The sequence below is a fragment of the Crocuta crocuta genome, unplaced genomic scaffold (genome assembly GCF_008692635.1).
Source record: "Crocuta crocuta isolate KB4526 unplaced genomic scaffold, BGI_CrCroc_1.0 scaffold57, whole genome shotgun sequence".
In the NCBI taxonomy this organism is placed as follows: Eukaryota; Metazoa; Chordata; class Mammalia; order Carnivora; family Hyaenidae; genus Crocuta; species Crocuta crocuta.
Window position 1 is genome coordinate 4424980 of NW_027532163.1, and position 18101 is coordinate 4443080.

General features: G+C 38.3%; 1 protein-coding gene across 1 annotated transcript in view; it reads left to right on the forward strand.

Annotated features, from left to right (window-relative positions):
- Positions 1-17593, forward strand: part of SEPSECS (Sep (O-phosphoserine) tRNA:Sec (selenocysteine) tRNA synthase) — a 31572-nt gene extending 13979 nt beyond the window's left edge. The window contains exons 7-11 of the mRNA XM_077776607.1: positions 1989-2118; positions 2248-2339; positions 13572-13665; positions 15474-15564; positions 16957-17593. Of these exons, the coding sequence (XP_077632733.1) occupies positions 1989-2118; positions 2248-2339; positions 13572-13665; positions 15474-15564; positions 16957-17275 (726 nt within the window). The 3' untranslated portion in view covers positions 17276-17593. The remainder of the gene's footprint in view (positions 1-1988; positions 2119-2247; positions 2340-13571; positions 13666-15473; positions 15565-16956) is intronic.
- Positions 17594-18101: the final 508 nt, after the last annotated feature.

Below are 18101 nucleotides of genomic sequence, written 5' to 3' on the forward strand. Positions count from 1 at the left end.
AGAATCTTGGGCAATGTTTGGCAGCTGATAGGTGCCCAGATATTTCTTTTGTGAATAACAAGGAAATGAATGAGTTGGTAATTGACAGCCCTTTCCTTCATAGAACATGCTCATATGATTCCTATTTTATTTAAGCCCTTTCAGCCTTCTGATGTTTTCTTCCTTCCTCGTTGATATCCTCTCACTTCGGTGAGAGTGGGTATACCTTCCTTTTTTGTTTATCTTTTTTTTTTTGCTAAGCAATTTATTAAACCATACTTTATGGGTATTAACTAAACTTAGTGTGGTAATCACTTCATAATCTATGCATATATCACATCATGTTGTACACTTCTAACTTTTACATTGTGTCAATTATATCTCACTAAAGCTGGCAAAAAGGTTTTTTCCACTTAAAAATGAAAAAAACCCTTCATTTCCACATTTATTTGCAAAGTTTTATCTTTTAAAAATATTTAGATAGACACTGAATCTTTAGATAGTCATTCTCTTTCTTTGATAAAAACCATTTGTTTTTTGTGAGCCTGTTTGTTTTCTTGCCAGAGTGTGGTGCCTTTTATGCTCTCTGGGTTTTAGTGATGAAGGGATTCTAGCAAAGTCCAGTGCAGTGATGGTTCTCTTATGCTTCTGCACCTGACTGAGGCTCCATTTCTCTCAGGAAGCCTTGGACAGTACTGAAATGTTAATAAAAGACAGCTCTTAAGTGTTCTTCTCTATTATTACCTTCTAATACTTTGTGTGCTCTTCAATTATTTATTCTACTAGTCTTTATATGCTTCTTGCTGCTTTCCTGTGATACAGCAAGATTTTCTTTTATCGTAGTTTATGAGGAAATTAGAAGAGTAATAGGAAAAGGTTGAGATTGAAACAATCATGTGGTAGCTTCCAAAGTAGTCTGCTTCTCTTTCCTGCTTCTGTGTTTCTACCGATTGCCTGGATCTGGTCTCTTAGATTAGGCCAGCTATCTGCTGCTTCTATTCTCCCTGAGATATGGATGTGGAGGGAAAGTGTGAAGATGAAGGTCAAATGTGGTTATAATATTAATAAGAATGTAGATTGTGAATACAGATTGAAAATCTGTCACTACAGATAAAGAAAAAAAAAACGATCTTGGTTGAAATTTAGATAGTATCTCTATTTTTAAGAGGAGAAAATTGAAGCACATTAGATAGAAGGTCACAGACTATGTTAGATGGGGACTAGAACTTAGTTTTTACATTTCTAGTAAGTATTCAATTTTTCACTAGAATATTAGATTTTCACTTGAAGTTCATTTGCAGTGGAATGAGGTCATGTAAGATTATAACATTAGGAAACATGAGTTATGTAGAAACATTGCCAAGAGTATACAAAAAAGATTCCATTAGTTGATGTTAAAAAAATAAATGTTCTCTTTTGTTGTCTGAATGGTGGTAGGAGCACAGATTGTTGCTTAAAGTGGTCGTGCAGGTAGTAGATTACCCAGGCATCAAAGAGAAGTACAGTACTTAATGTAAAACTAATTGATTGGCGACATAGCTGGCTAACGTCCATTGGATTATGGTGACCACTCTTGAACTTACAGAAGGTGTTTAAAGTAAGTTAATAGTTGCAGGACCCACTGTTGGCATTTATTGTCAAATAGAAAATCACAGATGAGAGACAAGGGAGGAACCTGTTCTCTCAGCCAACAGTAAGGTGAAAAGCTGAGTTCTCACCTGAACTACTATGGAAACCCTGCCTTCCTCCCAGGGTTGTTGTGAGGATTTAATGATTCTTTTGTATGAAAGCAGGTTGTACACTATAAAGTGCTCTTTCACATAAAAGGAACAGCATTTAAAAATTCATTTTAATACTTAAAAATCCTTTATTGGCAGTGTTACAGAGAAAATTAGAATGTTTGATTTCTGATTTTTCGTGCATTGTTTAATGGTATTTACTGGTTAATAGTAGTTGTTGTCTCTTTTTCTAGAAGCCAGTGTGTAATACTGCATGTTGTTTCATTCTAGGGGGCTCGAGTTGGTAGAATAGATGCTTTCGTTCAGAGCTTGGACAAAAATTTCATGGTTCCAGTAGGTGGCGCTATAATTGCTGGCTTTGATGATTCCTTCATTCAGGAAATCAGCAAGATGTATCCAGGTAAATAAATCAGTTGCTCTTCAGAAAAAGTAACTGAAGTAATACCATTTGTACCTCGGCCACTATAATAAATCTTAATTTCTAAGGCTTTTTCCCCCTCCTGAATGTAACTTGTTCATCTTACTTCAGGAAGAGCTTCTGCTTCACCTTCTTTAGATGTCCTCATCACTTTATTATCACTTGGATCAAATGGCTATAAGAAGCTATTGAAAGAAAGAAAGGTAAGTTTTCTCTTTAGGTATAAAATCGTACCCTTCACTAAAATCCTTCCACATTACTGGTGTTTTTACCTTTTGGTTTGCCCCTTAGAGAGCGTAGCTGGTTAGTGTGGTTCTAGGGCACGGATTTGGGTCTGGAATTACTCCGGGTGGTTTCTCTCCGGATGTGGTGAGAGATCTTGGACAGGTGAGTCTGCTTTTGTTTTTTTGATAAACTCCTACATCAGAGATTCTTACTATCTCGGTAAAAATCAGTTCATTTTTCACTTAAAGATAGAGGCCCTTGAAAAACAAACATGCAGGTTTCTATCCTTTTAGTTTTTGGAAGTCTGAAGACCTGTCCAGGCGTGAGATGTCAGTTGCAGGAGAAAGAACCAGGTCAGAACCTAGCCAGCTTCTCATTCTGAAATAATAAATTCATCCCTTGCCATTACTGCAATGCTGAACTCATTGCTTATGTTGGCTGTGAAATGGAAAATGACATTTGTGCTTGAAAACTAGACTTTGTCTCCAACACTAAAATCTAGCTTAATTAATTCAGGAAATCTTCAGAATTGTAGACAGAGGCAGTGTTGGCAGGGTGGGTCAGACTAAGATGTTTTATTCATCTCCCATCTGCGGGAGCTAGAGGCCCCGGGACAGTTTTTGTATCTCTGTAACTTCCCAACCATCAGTAGCAATTATAGTTCCTTAGATTGTTAATAGTATTTCATGTATTTTAAGCTATTTTATATATGTTTTGATCCTCTCAGCAGCCTTAGGAATATGCAACAGAAGTTGGAAAATTTTGTTCCCGATTTTACTCTAGTCTTAGAGTGCACCCCCCCACCCAAAACGGTCCATAGGAAAGTAATTGTTTACTTTATATTGTGAGGACCTGTCTTAATATTTACGTGATATGGGAAAAGACGTTCAACATCACACATGTGAAAACCACAGTGAGCTACCACCACGCACCTCATAGAAGGAAGCCGACAGTACTAAATGCTGGCAAAGATCTCAAGCAAGTAGGTCTCTCAGACATTGCTGGTAGGAACACAAATGGTGCGGCAACTTTGGAAAACACTTTTGCAGTTTTTTACGAAGTTAAACATATGGTACCATATAAACTAGCCAGCCCACTCCTAGCTCTTTACTCAAGGGAAATAAAAATTTATGTCTGTACAAAAACCTATACATGAATGTTTGCAGTGATTTTATTCATAATTGCCAAACCCTGGAAACAACTCAAATGTCCATCATCTGGTGCATAAACAAACTCTGGTACATAATACTCAGCAATAAAAAGGAACAAATTACTGATATGTGCAACAAAATAATGGCTCTCAAAATAATGGCCTTGTATTGAATGAAATAAGCCATACTCTAAAGATACGTATTATATGATTTACATGCCATCCTGGAAAAGGCAAAGCGTATCTGGACAGAGAAGAGTGCAGTGGTTGCGAGTCTTGAGTTGAGCGAAGGGGACTCGTGGGGCCATCACCTGTTCTGGATCTTGATAGTCATAACTGTATGTTTGTCCAAATTCGTAGAAGTGAATCCCTAAAAACTGGGCCTCTGAAACTTTACCATATGTAAATTATGCCTCAATAAACCTAACAAACATTTCCAAATGATGAGAATAAAACTCAAGTTTGCTAAACTCTCAAAAGTAATCATCATGGTAGTAGATTGTTGTAGCCAAGAGAAGACCTCAACGTATCTTCCAAGGAACATTTTCTGTTTGATGGATGAGACCTGTTTATAGATGAGCAAAACTATTATCTGTTTGTCTTGTTTATATGAGAGTTTAGTTGTATTAGGTGCCCATGGGCCTTAGGTCTCCTTTAACTGGTTGTTTCATTGTGGAAAAGGTATTTGAACTTGCAGATTTTTTTTTTTTGTAAGGTGTTTTCTGTCATCATTTTTATAGGAAATGGAAGGATGGAGAAGTAATATGTATGGGGTAAATCGTGGCGTTTAACGCTAAGCAATTGGACCTCTGATCCTCTGTCTTAACCTCTAAACTCTGCTGCTTTCTTCTTATATGGATAAATAATCTAGCCTGGTAGCTGTGTAGTTATCGTACATAGCTGTAAATCTGAAGACTTATGTCTGCTAATACACAAAGGAGGCAAAGACAATGAATAAATTTAGCAACCCTGGCCAAAAAAGCTCAGTGGTGTTTTAGAAAAAATATAAGGTATTTGTTTGTGCAGAATCACTGTTGACGGGGGGCTGCCCCTCTGACTCCAGGTGATCCCAGTAGCACTGTCTGGTATAGTGTCCCTTCCTCCTTTTGCCGGAGTGGTGAGCATAGGACCCGGCTAGCGTGGTTCACAGGTAGGCATGTGGAGGTCGATGCCATCCAGCAGATTTGATAGATTCTTTAGACAGGGGGTTTGCTGCTTTGCAGATAGTAAACTGTAAGGACATGATCTTATTACTCACCTGCCATATTTCTGACCTTGCCAAGAAAGCCTTCTTGGGACCAGAGAATATAAGAGGGAAAACAGAACAAAGAGTCATCTGAGTTTCTGGACCAAAGAGTCATCTGAGTTTCTGGATCTAGCCATGCCTGCTGATAGCCTTGGCTGTGAGATGGACCAACAAATTCCGTTTTTTATTTTAAACTGGACTTATGGCACTGATGCCTTGAACCCTTCATAATGTTTCCCAGCAGTTGTTTCCTCCTTTTCCCTCCCGCTGCCATCACTCCTAGCTCAGGCCCTCACCATATCACCCCAGGATGGCTACAGGAATTTACTAATTCTTCTGACCCGTAGCCTGTTCTCATTTGCTATGTTGTAAATGAGTGCCAGGGTAACCCTTTAAAGTTCTTCGAGTTATTCTGCTTTGAGTTCTGGTTGCCTGCAAGACAGAGTCCACACCCCTTAGCCTGCCATCACGATCCTTTGCAGTCTGCTCCCCGCATTGTGTTGGCGGTATTGGACCTTGCGTGCTCATTTATTCAGGCAAAGAGATGTTTATGCATAGGCTCTAAGGTTAAATTCAACAATGAGACTTACACAGTCTCTACGCTCATGGAAGTTATAGTCGAGGGAAATCTGGATATTAAATAAATAATTACAAGTCTATTTGTAATTTATTTTATGAAAGGACAAGCAGAAGATATGAGAGCGTGCGTCACCCTCCCCAGCTGGGGCACTAACCCAGTTCTGGGAGGGTCAGGGAAAGCCTCCCTGAGGAAGGAGCATCTGTTCTATGAAAGTGCAACTTGTGCATTTATTAGACTCTTATGGTGTCATCATAAACTAGAGTGAATGGCTAAAATAACTGTATAACTCTTATGGGGTATTTTTTTTAAGTTTATTTATTTTGAGAGAGAGAGAGTGCAAGCAGGGAAGAGACAGAAAGAGAGGGGAGAGAGAGAGAGAAGGAGAGAGAGAGAGAGAGAGAGAGGGAGGGCGAGAGGGAGAAAGGGAGAGGATCCCAAGCAGGTTTCAGACTGCCAGCGCCTGATGTGGGGCTTGATCTCAGGAACCCGTGAGATCATGACCTGAGCCAAAAATCAAGAGTCAGACGCTCAACTGACTGAGCCACCTAAGTGCCCCACTTACAGGGTATTCTAGACTGAGTCTAGAAAGCAAAGTCCTGTGTAGTTCCAAGAGAGTTTGATCTAGATTACTTTATAAAATTAACTTTTCTTTAGGATAAATTCAGATTCAATAAGTCTGGAATGGGGCTCAGACAACTGTGTTCTTAACAAACTAGGAATCTGGTGTGCATCCTAGTTTGAAACCCGTTACTTTGGGGGCACACAGGTCACTTGTATCTGTAACAGAAACTGAGAGGAGAGACATAACTTTTTAGTGTTATAATACATAGGTAGATAATATTTTATGGAGTTTAAGATGGACTGTATAAATACCCCAAAATATCAAAGCTTTGAAAATATAACCTGTTAGTTATCTATTTCTGATCTCTTTAGTTGTCCTAGTTATAGTCATTTCTTGTAGTGTTGTTGCTCTTTGCCTTATAATGGTCCCTTTGCAGATTTGGCCAAAAATTCATTTTTGGAAATACAGTATCTCTGATAAGACTATTACATCAAGTTTTAAGTTAGACATTTAAAATTTGTTTATCATATAGAAACTTTAAAATTTTTTTTAATGTTTATTTTTGAGAGAGAGAGTGCACGTGTGCGAGCTGGGGGAGGGGCAGAAAGAGAGAGTGAGACACAGAATCCGAGGCAGGCTCCAGGCTCTGAGCTGTCAACACAGAGCCCGAGGCAGGGCTCGAACCCATGAACTGTGAGATCATTACTTGAGCTAAAGTAGGACACTTAACCGACTGGGGCACCCAGGTGCCCCGATACTTTAAAAATGTTTATGTGCTGTTGTAGTATCAAATAAGTTGTATTGTTTAGTATTTCTTATTTCTGTTCCTCCATTGAAACTGTATATGATAATAGCTAATAAAATTATGTTATTTGCCGTAATAAACTAATATCTGTCTTGAGTGATTTTCTAGTTAAGTTTATTTAACTAGCATGTTAAACTGATAACCTGAGTGCGTACCCCCCCAGAAATCACCATCAGGGGTGTGAAATGAGACTTGGTCCTGGGTGATGGGGGGTCTGGGAGACTAGTGTCCACCTTGCAGTTTGCATTTATCCCTCTGGGCTTAGCGCCCTTTGCTGGAGGTGCTAGATGCTCATCAGGTGTTGACTGAATGAACTAGTGGGAGGTATTAGGGAACACCTAGGTTTAGCTTGGCATGGTCATCTCTTGTTTGACACAGAATAATATCTTTCAATTAGAGAGCAAATAACTTTTGATACTGACTTGCATTATGAATTAGATGCTCTCATGGGAATATTTCTCAGTATTTCTAAATATTCACAATAATTTGTGAAAAGGAACCAGTTAAAATGGTGATAAGCTGTCGTGTAACAGGTGCTGTATCAGGGTTCTCCTCTTCCAAATTTATTTCCTTACCGTAAGATTTTGGAATTGTTGATTTTAGAAGGGGTCTGTCATCTTTTTGGAGTCTTAAGAATTTCCGTGATGCCATGGTTCTTCTGACTTTTGACATATAGTGTTTGACTTTTTTTTTTTTTAATGTTTTTATTTATTTCTAGGAGAGAGAGAGACAGCATGAGCAGGGGAGGGTCAGAGAGAGAGGGAGTCACAGACTGAAACAGGCTCCAGTCTCCGAGCTGGCTGTCAGCACAGAGCCCGACGTGGGGCTCGAACCCACGAACCGCGAGATCATGACCTAAGCGAAAGTCGGACGCTTAACCGACCAAGCCACCCAGGCGCCCCGATAGCGTTTGACTTTAAATTTTTCAGGGACATTTAGAGGATTCCAAACACCCAGGCATGTGTATGTTTTGCTCAGCATAGAAAATCCACCTGCTTTGAGAATGACCTGTAGGAATATGTAGCTTAACAAGTGAATAGATCCAGCAGGTAGCCCCGCTCTGCCTCTCTTTGGGACTTTGTTCTTTGTTAATCATCGAATAAATATTTTATGGGACTAATTTTACGTCTAGTGATATTTATAACTTGGACGGCTCCATCTCAGATGTCAAGAAGTACCTGTCTTTGTAACATCCAGAACTTTTTTCTTTTCCTTTCATCTGAATGGAGTAGAGTGGAATACACGGGACGACAAGAATAGGATTATAGCTACGGGGTATTACCACGTGTCTGTGAGGGTCCTGCCGGCTCATGTTAATTATCGTAACCAGAAAACTCTTAGGAGGGAAAAGTAGGTGGGTAGAAAGTTAGCATTTTTATGAATGTTTGCTGTATGCCAGGAATTCTGCTAGGCTTATCATAGTCATTATTTCACGTACTACTTAAAGCAGGTTTATGAGATAGGTGCGATCCCCATCATACAAATAAAATTGAGGCTCGAAGAAGTTAAGTACTTATCCAAAAAGCACAAGAAGTGCCAGAACGGCCATGAAGCCCAGGTCTGTGTGATTCTAAAGCCTCCGCACTTTGTGCCTTATCACAGTTTCTTCCCACTGCTTCTAGTCCCTCAGCTGGCATTTGGGGCACAGTTCCCTGCTCTGTGCTAGGAATAAGGGCCATGAAGACCATGATCTCACGACCCGCTCTTCTTAGCTACTGGAGATAGATAAAAACCTCAAAGACTAATGTTTAAAATTCTTTGTATAGAATTTCTTAGAGACTACCTGTAGTAGTAATCTTGAGAGTATGAGAGTGCTCCTTTAAGAACTCTGTCACTGTGAGTGAATAAAAGTTTACTCTTTAACAGCTTCATTCAACAGGCAGAGCTTTTCACTGAAAAATGTGGATGTCCGCCGTAAACCATAATTGCATATATGTAGCATAAATATTGTTTTTTTATTGGATTTGTTGCAGAAGTAAGGGCCTCTTTTGTTTAAACGGACTTGCTTTTGAACTGTGGAAATTTAATCGTGATAGTTTATCGGTTCAGCTCTGGAGAAGCTGAGGCAAAGTTATTTTGCTTCAGCCAGAGCTATTTATATACCATCACTGAGAGCTCCTTTCTATATTAGCGGTGTTATTATGTACTAAAAAAGGAGTGTTAAAAGAAAACTTAGGATTTTTTTTTAATTCTGTGCCCTTATTCACCACAATGATATTTTTAGAGGTTATTTCATCTAGTATATCTCTTCAGAAAGTGCTTTATCTTTTCACAGTAGAAGCAGACAAGAACTCAGCTTGAAGCCATTCCTTCTCAAGCTTTCTTTTTTGAAGGGTGAAAGGATCAGAGAGAGTGGCACTCTGTGTATGAATTGAACCTCTGCCCTTAGCCCGTTCCTGATCAACACATCTGCTTCACCGAGGGGAGAGATGGCCATGAATTTAACTGAAGAGGCCTTTAAGAAAGGGGTTAAAATTTAAGACATCATTTCTATGGGTTTCTTTCTGCGAAAACAAGGATCAGTCTTAGAAATTTCTCCTCACTTCTGTTGGTTTCCAGAGAAGGCCATCATTCTGCTTAGCTTTCCTTCTAGAAGAGTGCATTGCTGAACAGGGCACGCACCTAATCATTCGTCGTTGCAAGTATCTGCTGAGTGGGACCAGGGTGGACGAGGAGTGACAGCGGAATGGCTGCTCCAGCGGCTGGCGCTGGCCAGCTGGACTTGGAAGACGAGCTAAGTACTAAAAGAACATCAGACATACAGCTCCAGGCACTGTCCTCTAACAAAGCTGAGTTTGGACACATGAGTAGATTTGCAGCCCTAGAAATGGAGTAGTTGAATTTCAACCAAAGCATCAGATGGCAGGCCTGATTATGGGGCCTTCACGGAAGGGTTTGAAAGGGTTTGAAAGCAGGGCGTTAGCCTGGGGTGCAGGGCCTGGGGAGTGTGGCCAGGTCCCGTCCGCTGGCCACGGCCAGAGCAGCGGGTTGCGTTCGGTGCTAGGTCTGTGCCTGCCATTTGTCGTCTGTCCTTTCACGGTACCGCGGACGTATTAGACCACTTGTTACGTTTCCCTTTTGATCTATTACCTACTTTGTAAGGCATATTATAATAATTTCTGAAGCTCTGTTTTCATCTTATAACACAAAACAGTATGTTTCAAAAAACATGAGGACATAAGACATTTTCCCTTAAAATTGAGTGAATTATGCACATTTGGGGGTCATGGGGAGGGATAGGCTAAACGTTGGGCTTTACGGCTGCAAATCAATTTGCAAAAGGCCATGTGAAAGATAATGCTTAATATAACTCAGCTTCCCTTCCATTAACATCTTGAACTATGGTGTAAAGTTTTGTATTTTTATTCTAGAAATATAGCTGACATTAGCATTCAGGTATGCAGTTCAGTTTATCTCTTGTGAAGAGTCCTTTAAAATTAAGTTAAATACAGCACAAAAGACATAGAAAATCAATAATATTTCATTTCTTTTAAGTAAGATCTTTCTATATACATTTGCTTTGGGTGCTTATAAATTTCTCCCTTTACAGAAGTATTTTATAATAAATGTCAGTTATAGATTTAACTGTGGCAAGAAAATAGTGCAGGTTTTGTAGTACCTTTAATATATCAGGAAAAAACTGCTTAGCTAAGTAGTAGTGTAGGAAATAGTGGTACAGTCTCCTAAACGATATTTTTTAAATGTAGTGATATTAACGGGAGAGCATTGAGGGCCTTAACCTGACAAATATTGTAGGATTCAGTATATTGTGCGTTAAGATATTTGAGCTTCTTTGCTTCTTGGATTACCTATCATAACCCTTTACACAAAGCATTTGCAGATGGATGTGAACTTGACTCTTTTTTGCCTAATTACTCCCATACTAGTTATATGTAAGATTTAGTTACCTTACCATTATGTTTGTAGTCTAAAGATGGTAGCTGTAGTAGGTAAGACTGAATTCTAATGGTATTGGTAACTGATAGAACTGGTTAAAACTGATTTGTTAAAGTATTAGAAATTGAGTATTAGGAGAATCCCAGTTTTTTAATAGCCATGTATGCATCAGTAAGTTTAAAAGCACCCTCTAGGGGTGTTACTAGGGAAACATTTCCTCTTCTTTTGGAAATAGCTAAGTACAAATAAGCACGTTTTAATTACTCATCAGGCTTCATAGTTTATAAGTGTGACCACACTGGTGCTTATTGGGGTAGCCATACTAGACAGAATAGTATTGTACATTCGGCCTCACCACTGAAATAAGTATTTTCGCTGTGACTCTTAGGGTGGAAAGTGTAGGAGTCCATGAAAGGTATTTCTAGCTATCAGATTTGTTTGTGCTTCTGAGAGGTTGAATTTGAGACTAAGAGAGTTAGACAGATGTAGATTAAGACTTTGGTGTATAATATAGACGATGAAAATTTAATAAATTAAAATGTGACTGCTTTTTTCTTTTTTAAAATAATATTGAGCATTTAAATTAGTGACCTAGTTACTTTATAGCAGGTGAAAATATATAAATGAAATACAGAAATTCTACTGTTCATTAATACTGGCATAGTATTAAAAGATTAGGAATTGTTCCAGTTGTCAGAAAAACTCTTGATCTTTGCATTCCATTTGATTCTCTTACTGTTTCGTCTTCTGAAGTGAATATCAGAACAGTAGTTTAAGAAGGAGGGACCAGGATGTCTTTATATGTCTAAGAAAAGTTGCCTAAACAGTTCTTTACCATTTGCAAATGGTGGTAACATTTGCTCCCTTAATTATTTCTCTACACTATTTTTTTAGCGTTTATTTTTGAGACAGAGAGAGACAGAGCATGAGTGGGGGAGGGACAGAGAGGGAGGGAGACCCAGAATCTGAAGCAGGCTCCAGGCTCTGAGCTGTCAGCACAGAGCCCAGTGTGGGGCTCGGACCCACAGACTGCGAGATCATGACCTAAGCCGAAGTTGGACGCTTAACTGACTGAGCTACCCAGGCGCCCCTACGCTATTTTTTCATGAAAGAGAAAGATTTATTACATCTAACAGTAACATTTGCTTGTAGCTTCATTAGATATGACCAGTGTGGATGTTAACTTTTCTAATTTAAAAAAGTCAGCTTATTTTAGTGATCTAAGATTTCACAATTCTGATATGCTGAGAGAATTGATCTTATAAAATAGCCTAAAAATTTAAGAATGACTACTAGTTTAAAATGTTTCAGAGTACAAAATATACTGTGTCGACAAGCGTAAAAATGTTTGTGGCCTTAAGTGGACTTACTAATAATTAATAAACTTGGTAGGACTTTTCCTCTTCTTAATTTTTACTTAGCAAAAGATGGATTAAGTAGGATCAGACTATCCAGCCCTTACCTTAGAGAAAACTCAAGGAGTTTTTGTGGCCTTCTAAGTAGGAGAAGTATCATTTGTTGGCCTTGGCCCTTTAGGGTATCTGTAGAGTTTCTGTGTTTTGACTGTGGCTGGAGGAGCCACAAAGCTCGTCAATGCAAACGAGCTTCTTATTTGGTCAGATTTTTATTTCAACACTTTATAAAGGGTTTACTAGAAGAAAGTATAATTTTAGGTTAGACCATTGCCAATTGAAGATTTATTTATTTTATTAAACTCTTACATACTTTACATATATAAACTGCTTACATACATGTGCACGTGAAACTGTACTTATAAAATATTTTATTTTCTACTATTAGCTATACATTATTTCCCAGAACAGGACCAAGGATATAATTTTTTATTTTCAGTTGCTATATTCTTTGAGTTGAGGGAGTTGTTAATTTTGAGTTTGTGCAATTTAAAGGAAATACATTTTAAACTACTTTTTCCTCTGTTACTTACATACTAAAAGTAAGGCACAGTTTTCTTGGTGTTTGGAAAACAGTAGTGAAAAACAGAGTCCCTGCTTGCAAGTTTTCCCATTTGAGTAGATGGTCACGGGAAGTATTCATTTAAGCTAATAAATGAGGTAATTTCAGATTGCAATAAGTATAGTGAAGAAACCAAAACAGGTAGTGGTTGTAGGAGGGAGACTGGGAGGACTTTAGTAGGCAAATAATAAGGGAGGGCTTATCAGAAGTTCTGGGAGAAGCACTGTCTTGTGTCTGGGGGAAGCAGGCTGAAGGTCTTCTACTAGAATGAACTTGGCATGCTCAGTGGTTGGAAAGAAGGCTGACGTAGCTGTTGGCTATACTAAATGCGGGAATGACGGTTGCTGAGTGGGGCACATTGGCTGGGCTAGATCATTTGGGGCCTTATAGGTGAAGAGTTTCATTTTTTAGTTCTTACAGAAGGGAATCATTGGGAAGGACATGATCTGATTTATGCATATGAAAGACTGCTCTGGCCTCTGATTGTAGAGGGACAGGAAAGTTGACAGAGAAATCATTTAGAATCTGCTGCTGTGGTCCAGGGAACTCGTTGATGACTGCTTGGACCAGAGTGGTAGCTCTGGAGGTTCTGAAGAGAGGATGGATTTGTGATAGCTCCATAATAGCCCCAAAGCAGGAAATATGCTGGTCCTTTGCTTTCTTTACCGAAATCCTATGGTTTATGATCATTGTGGCAGCTTTGAAGCTCACTATATTGTATTGGAGTTAAGAAATGGCTCCCAGGGCACAGCGATGAGCTAATTTACAGCACAGACATCACACCAAACAGATTTTGTTGTATTAAATCTGTTGTGTTTCAGTAAGCATTTATTTGATTTTCTTTTAAGTGTAACATTTTGGGGATACCTGGCTGGCTCAGTGGGTAGAATGTGCAACTCTTGATCTTGAGGTTGTGACTCTGAGCCCCTCTTGAGTGTGGAGATTACTTAAAAAGAAAATCTAAAAAAAAATAAACGTAACATTTTGTTGTTGCAGGAAATGTTTTCATATTTGTCCAGCCAACTAAAGAAGCTGTCAGAAACCTACAATGAAAGACTGTTGCATACACCTCACAATCCTATATCATTAGGTAATATATTTTTCTTAAGAAAAAAAAAATCAGTGCTTCATAACCATCCCCAGCAGGACCTGGTATTTCTAGAAAGAGTATGAATTCTTTCTGGTTACAGTGATATTTATAAATTCATTATGTTATTAATTTGTAAATTGAAAAAGTTTAGTTAGCCTTTAGAAATGCTTTAATGTATTCCTGAGATTAAAAACTATAGGCTGGAAAGAATCCATATCAAGATTAGAGTATACAGAAAAAGATACTTTAACTCCTGCTTCTAACCAAAATAATTCAGTCACTAGTAAGAACTCTATAAAATTTTTAAAAAAAATTTTTACCATTTAACAAAACACTGTAATATTAGAAATTAAATCTATATTGTTTTTAATGCTGTGATTTTAATGCTGTGATTTAATGTTTTTCTAGTGTCTTTATGTTGGACAACTTCGTATTTATGATAATTTCCTTTGTAAAAGGACTATATTTTTGTCATATAGTACAGAGGCTACTAAACAGGTTAATATGAATGTTGACNGCTTTTAATGCTGTGATTTTAATGCTGTGATTTAATGTTTTTCTAGTGTCTTTATGTTGGACAACTTCGTATTTATGATAATTTCCTTTGTAAAAGGACTATATTTTTGTCATATAGTACAGAGGCTACTAAACAGGTTAATATGAATGTTGACTTTTATGCATTTAGCTTTTAACTTCATAATTCTTCCTTTTGTGAACATATCTATAGAGTATGTTTCATATTTCATGTGTATCCGAGGAAAATAAGGAAACAATCATTTGTTACTGAAGCCTTTTTCAGGAGTTGGCTTCCATGGAAAACCAATGTATAATAAATTTTATATGCTACCAATATATAACACCCACTCCATTTAGTCCTTTGCTGGTTTATGTTACAGAATATGATATGGTATGGTTTGAATCCCAATTCTGCTATGTACTAACCTCTCCCCTCCTTTCCCCTATCTATATAAAATAGAGATAGCGATCCCTCACATGCAAAGTTGTTAAAGAATGGTTGAGATTATATTTGTAAAGCATCTAGCATGGTAAGTCATGTTCTCAGGAAGTGGTCACTAGTTGTAGTGCTGAGAAGATGGTTTACCCACATTAGCCTCAGAAATATTGTTCTCATTTACATATGCAGAAGTTGATCTTATATAGTCTCACACATGTGCTGAAAATACCCCACATTCTCATTTTATAAGTTCTTAAAGCATGGTTGAATTTGAAGAAACGGCCGTATCGATCACATCATTCATTGTTCCATCTATTTAATTGGAAAATTCACTCTTCAGTTCTGATTCTGAGTATGTTAATTTATATTAACAAATTTTTGTCTGGGATGCAAACACGTTCTTACTATAGTTTATTAAGTGCATTAAAGTGAAATCATGCCTCTTGACAATGAATAAAAAGTAGTAGCTCCATGCCAGTTACAGGAAGATAAGAAATATAGGATTCCTTTTGTACGAGGTACTCAAGACTAGTCAGAGTCCTGGAGACAGAAAATAGAGTGGTGGTTGCTGGGGGTCGGTGGGGAGGGGAGGATGGAGACACGGCGTTTCTGCCTTGCAAGATGGGAAGTCACGAGGCTGGATGGTGGTGACGCCTACACGACAGCGTGGGTGTGTTTCATACCACTGAGCTGCACACCTAAAAACGGTTACCATGATAGATTTTATGTTATGTGTATTTTCACGCACACACACGTACGCACATAAGTTAGGTCTCCATCATGAAGTGCTTATTTTTTGAGTGATCTTGTGCTGGTGAACCAAGGTACCTCCGGATCCTTTTTTCTCTTTCAGCTGTGACACTTAAGACACTAGGTGAACACCAAGACAGAGCTGTCACCCAGCTTGGCTCGATGCTGTTTACCAGACAGGTTTCTGGAGCCAGGTGCGTATGTCTGAAGAGGCTGGGCTTCTTTGGCTTTTCCCAGTTGCCTGTGATAAAGTCCCTTTCCTTAACGTAGTCCCCCGTGTGTATATGCTGAGCTACGTCTGAGGTGCCATCATGAGTGAAAGAATGGAGGGGTGGAACATTTGTAGTGCTGTGAATGCTCACCTGCGAGAGGCCCCCGCCGGAAACAGCCTCAGGAAGATCGGGGTCTCACCTGTTTGCGTAGAGCTACAGAAATAGTTACACTGCCTGTCTCTACACATTTTTATCTTTATTTTCCTTTGTTGGATAATCTTCAGTGGTGTCACATTAGGGTATTAGAAATAAGTCATCTTCATTACTAAATTTAGATGAAAACATTTTTAAGAAAAGCCCATTTCCTGAACTAAAAAGGTTATGCAATTCTTGTCTAAGTACTACCTTTGAAAAATGTACTTTTTGCTCTTATATATACATGGCTTAAAGATGAATTTCATTTTTCATTTTATATTTGATGAGGTCAGAAAAAAATGACTTGAAAAGAAATACCTTGCCCTAAGTACTCTTCTTTACATGCTTCTTTGAAAGAATTTCTCCCTTGACTACCAGAGATTAGAGATTTCACATCAAAGGACAACTTTTTAAAGGAAAAAAAAATCTTAGATTAATTCAGCTTTTACCTTGATGAACTCTGTCTGTACACAGCATAGTTTTGACGCATCTAAAATGGTTTACTTGGCCTTGCTTTTAGTGTTGCCACTATTTGTCTTTTTGTTTAGGTTGATAATTGACTTTTTTAAAAAGTACTGGTAGAAATCCGCTTATATCAAGTATGCCAGTGAAATCTAGCTTAAAACATGCACGTGCCGTTGCTGAATGTTACTGATTTCTGACCACCATCCACCATAAGCAGGTAGCTTTTTCTGGACCTTTGCTTTAGAGCTCTCCATTGCATAGCACAGATCAGATAGCTGTGATTTTAGTTTGTTGATTTTTTTGAGGTGATACATGGCAATTAACCAAAGTGGTTTGACTTAAAAATTTCAGTATTTCATTAAAGTATATATATGTGAAGTCAGATTCCATATTTGGTACCAAAACAGAAATACTTTTCTTTTTTCTCCTTGAGGAAGGTGCAAAGGTTATTGGCAATTCCTAGAGGTTATGGCTCTTTAAAGAAGATAAGTAAATGGTGATCTCTGGGCAGTACTGTCCTATATAAAATAACAATGTATTGTATAATTTTATTTTAAGGCTGCCATGATCTTGTTTTCATAGGCCATGATTATGACTGTTCTTAAACTTGTTAATAAGTAGTTACAAGGCTTAGTAACAGACATCTTTTGTTTATAAGTGATACTCTGTTACTATCACCAGGCATATTAAATTGCTGAATCTTTTCTCTTGCAGGGTTGTGCCTCTTGGGTCTGTGCAAACGGTGAGTGGCTACACTTTCCAAGGCTTTATGTCACACACAAACAATTACCCTTGTGCTTACCTGAATGCTGCAGCAGCCATTGGAATGAAGACACAGGATGTGGACTTGTTCATAAAGAGACTTGACAAGTGTTTAAAGGCAGTAAGGAAAGAACAAAATAAAGAGAGTAATGTAGCCGGAGTTGACAATTACGACAGAACTGAAGATGTGGATATTGAAGAAATGGCTTTAAAACTAGATAATGTGCTCCTTGATAATGTGCTTCTTGACACATACCAGAATTCTTCATGACAGGTGAAAGGTTTCTTTTTGATAATTTGAAAGAAGTGATGAGGCTGCAGTATGAATAAGCAGTTTAAAGACAAGACCTGAGGTTTTTGAATTGAGAATTTTGTGCCGAATGTTTGGTGGAGGAATAGAATGTGATCTGAGCTAGCCACTGATGACTGTTATGTTTTTTTCTTCTTAGATGCCTCAGTCCTTATGATCCTTAACAGATGATACACAATTAACATTTTCCAAGTTGTTACAGTATTTGTCAGTTAACCCCTATGATTCAGGTGATTCTTCCTAACATGACAGTAAAATTTATTCTGATTCTTTTTGAAATGTATAAACTGCTTCCTTCTAACCATTCTCTACCCTTCACAGATTAGTTATGTTTCTGGTCACAGAGAATATAGAAAGATCTAATACTACTATTTACAAGATATTGAAGTGTGTAAGTCACGGTGTACCTGTGAAATGGACTTTGCCCAGAGAAGCAGAGTCAAGGCGTAAGCTTTAGTTTTCACTCGGTAGCAATGTTTTTCCACTGGGGATGATTTGCTTATGTCTAAGCAACACCTGGGGACATTTTTGGTTGTCACAGCTTGATGAGTGCAGTTGACATCTGGGGGTCGAGGCCAGGGGTATACCATCAACATCATAGTGCAGACAAGACCGCTTCCCCAAACAAAGAATTATCCAGCCCCGAATCTCAGTAATACTGAGGTCGAGAAAGCCTACTCAAAAGTAAAGGAACTCCACAAGTAAAGAAGTTTGCCATAGCAACTTAATTATTCAGCAGTGCTTCAAAGAAGAAAGCTCTATAAATGTTACCAAATTATACAGTGTT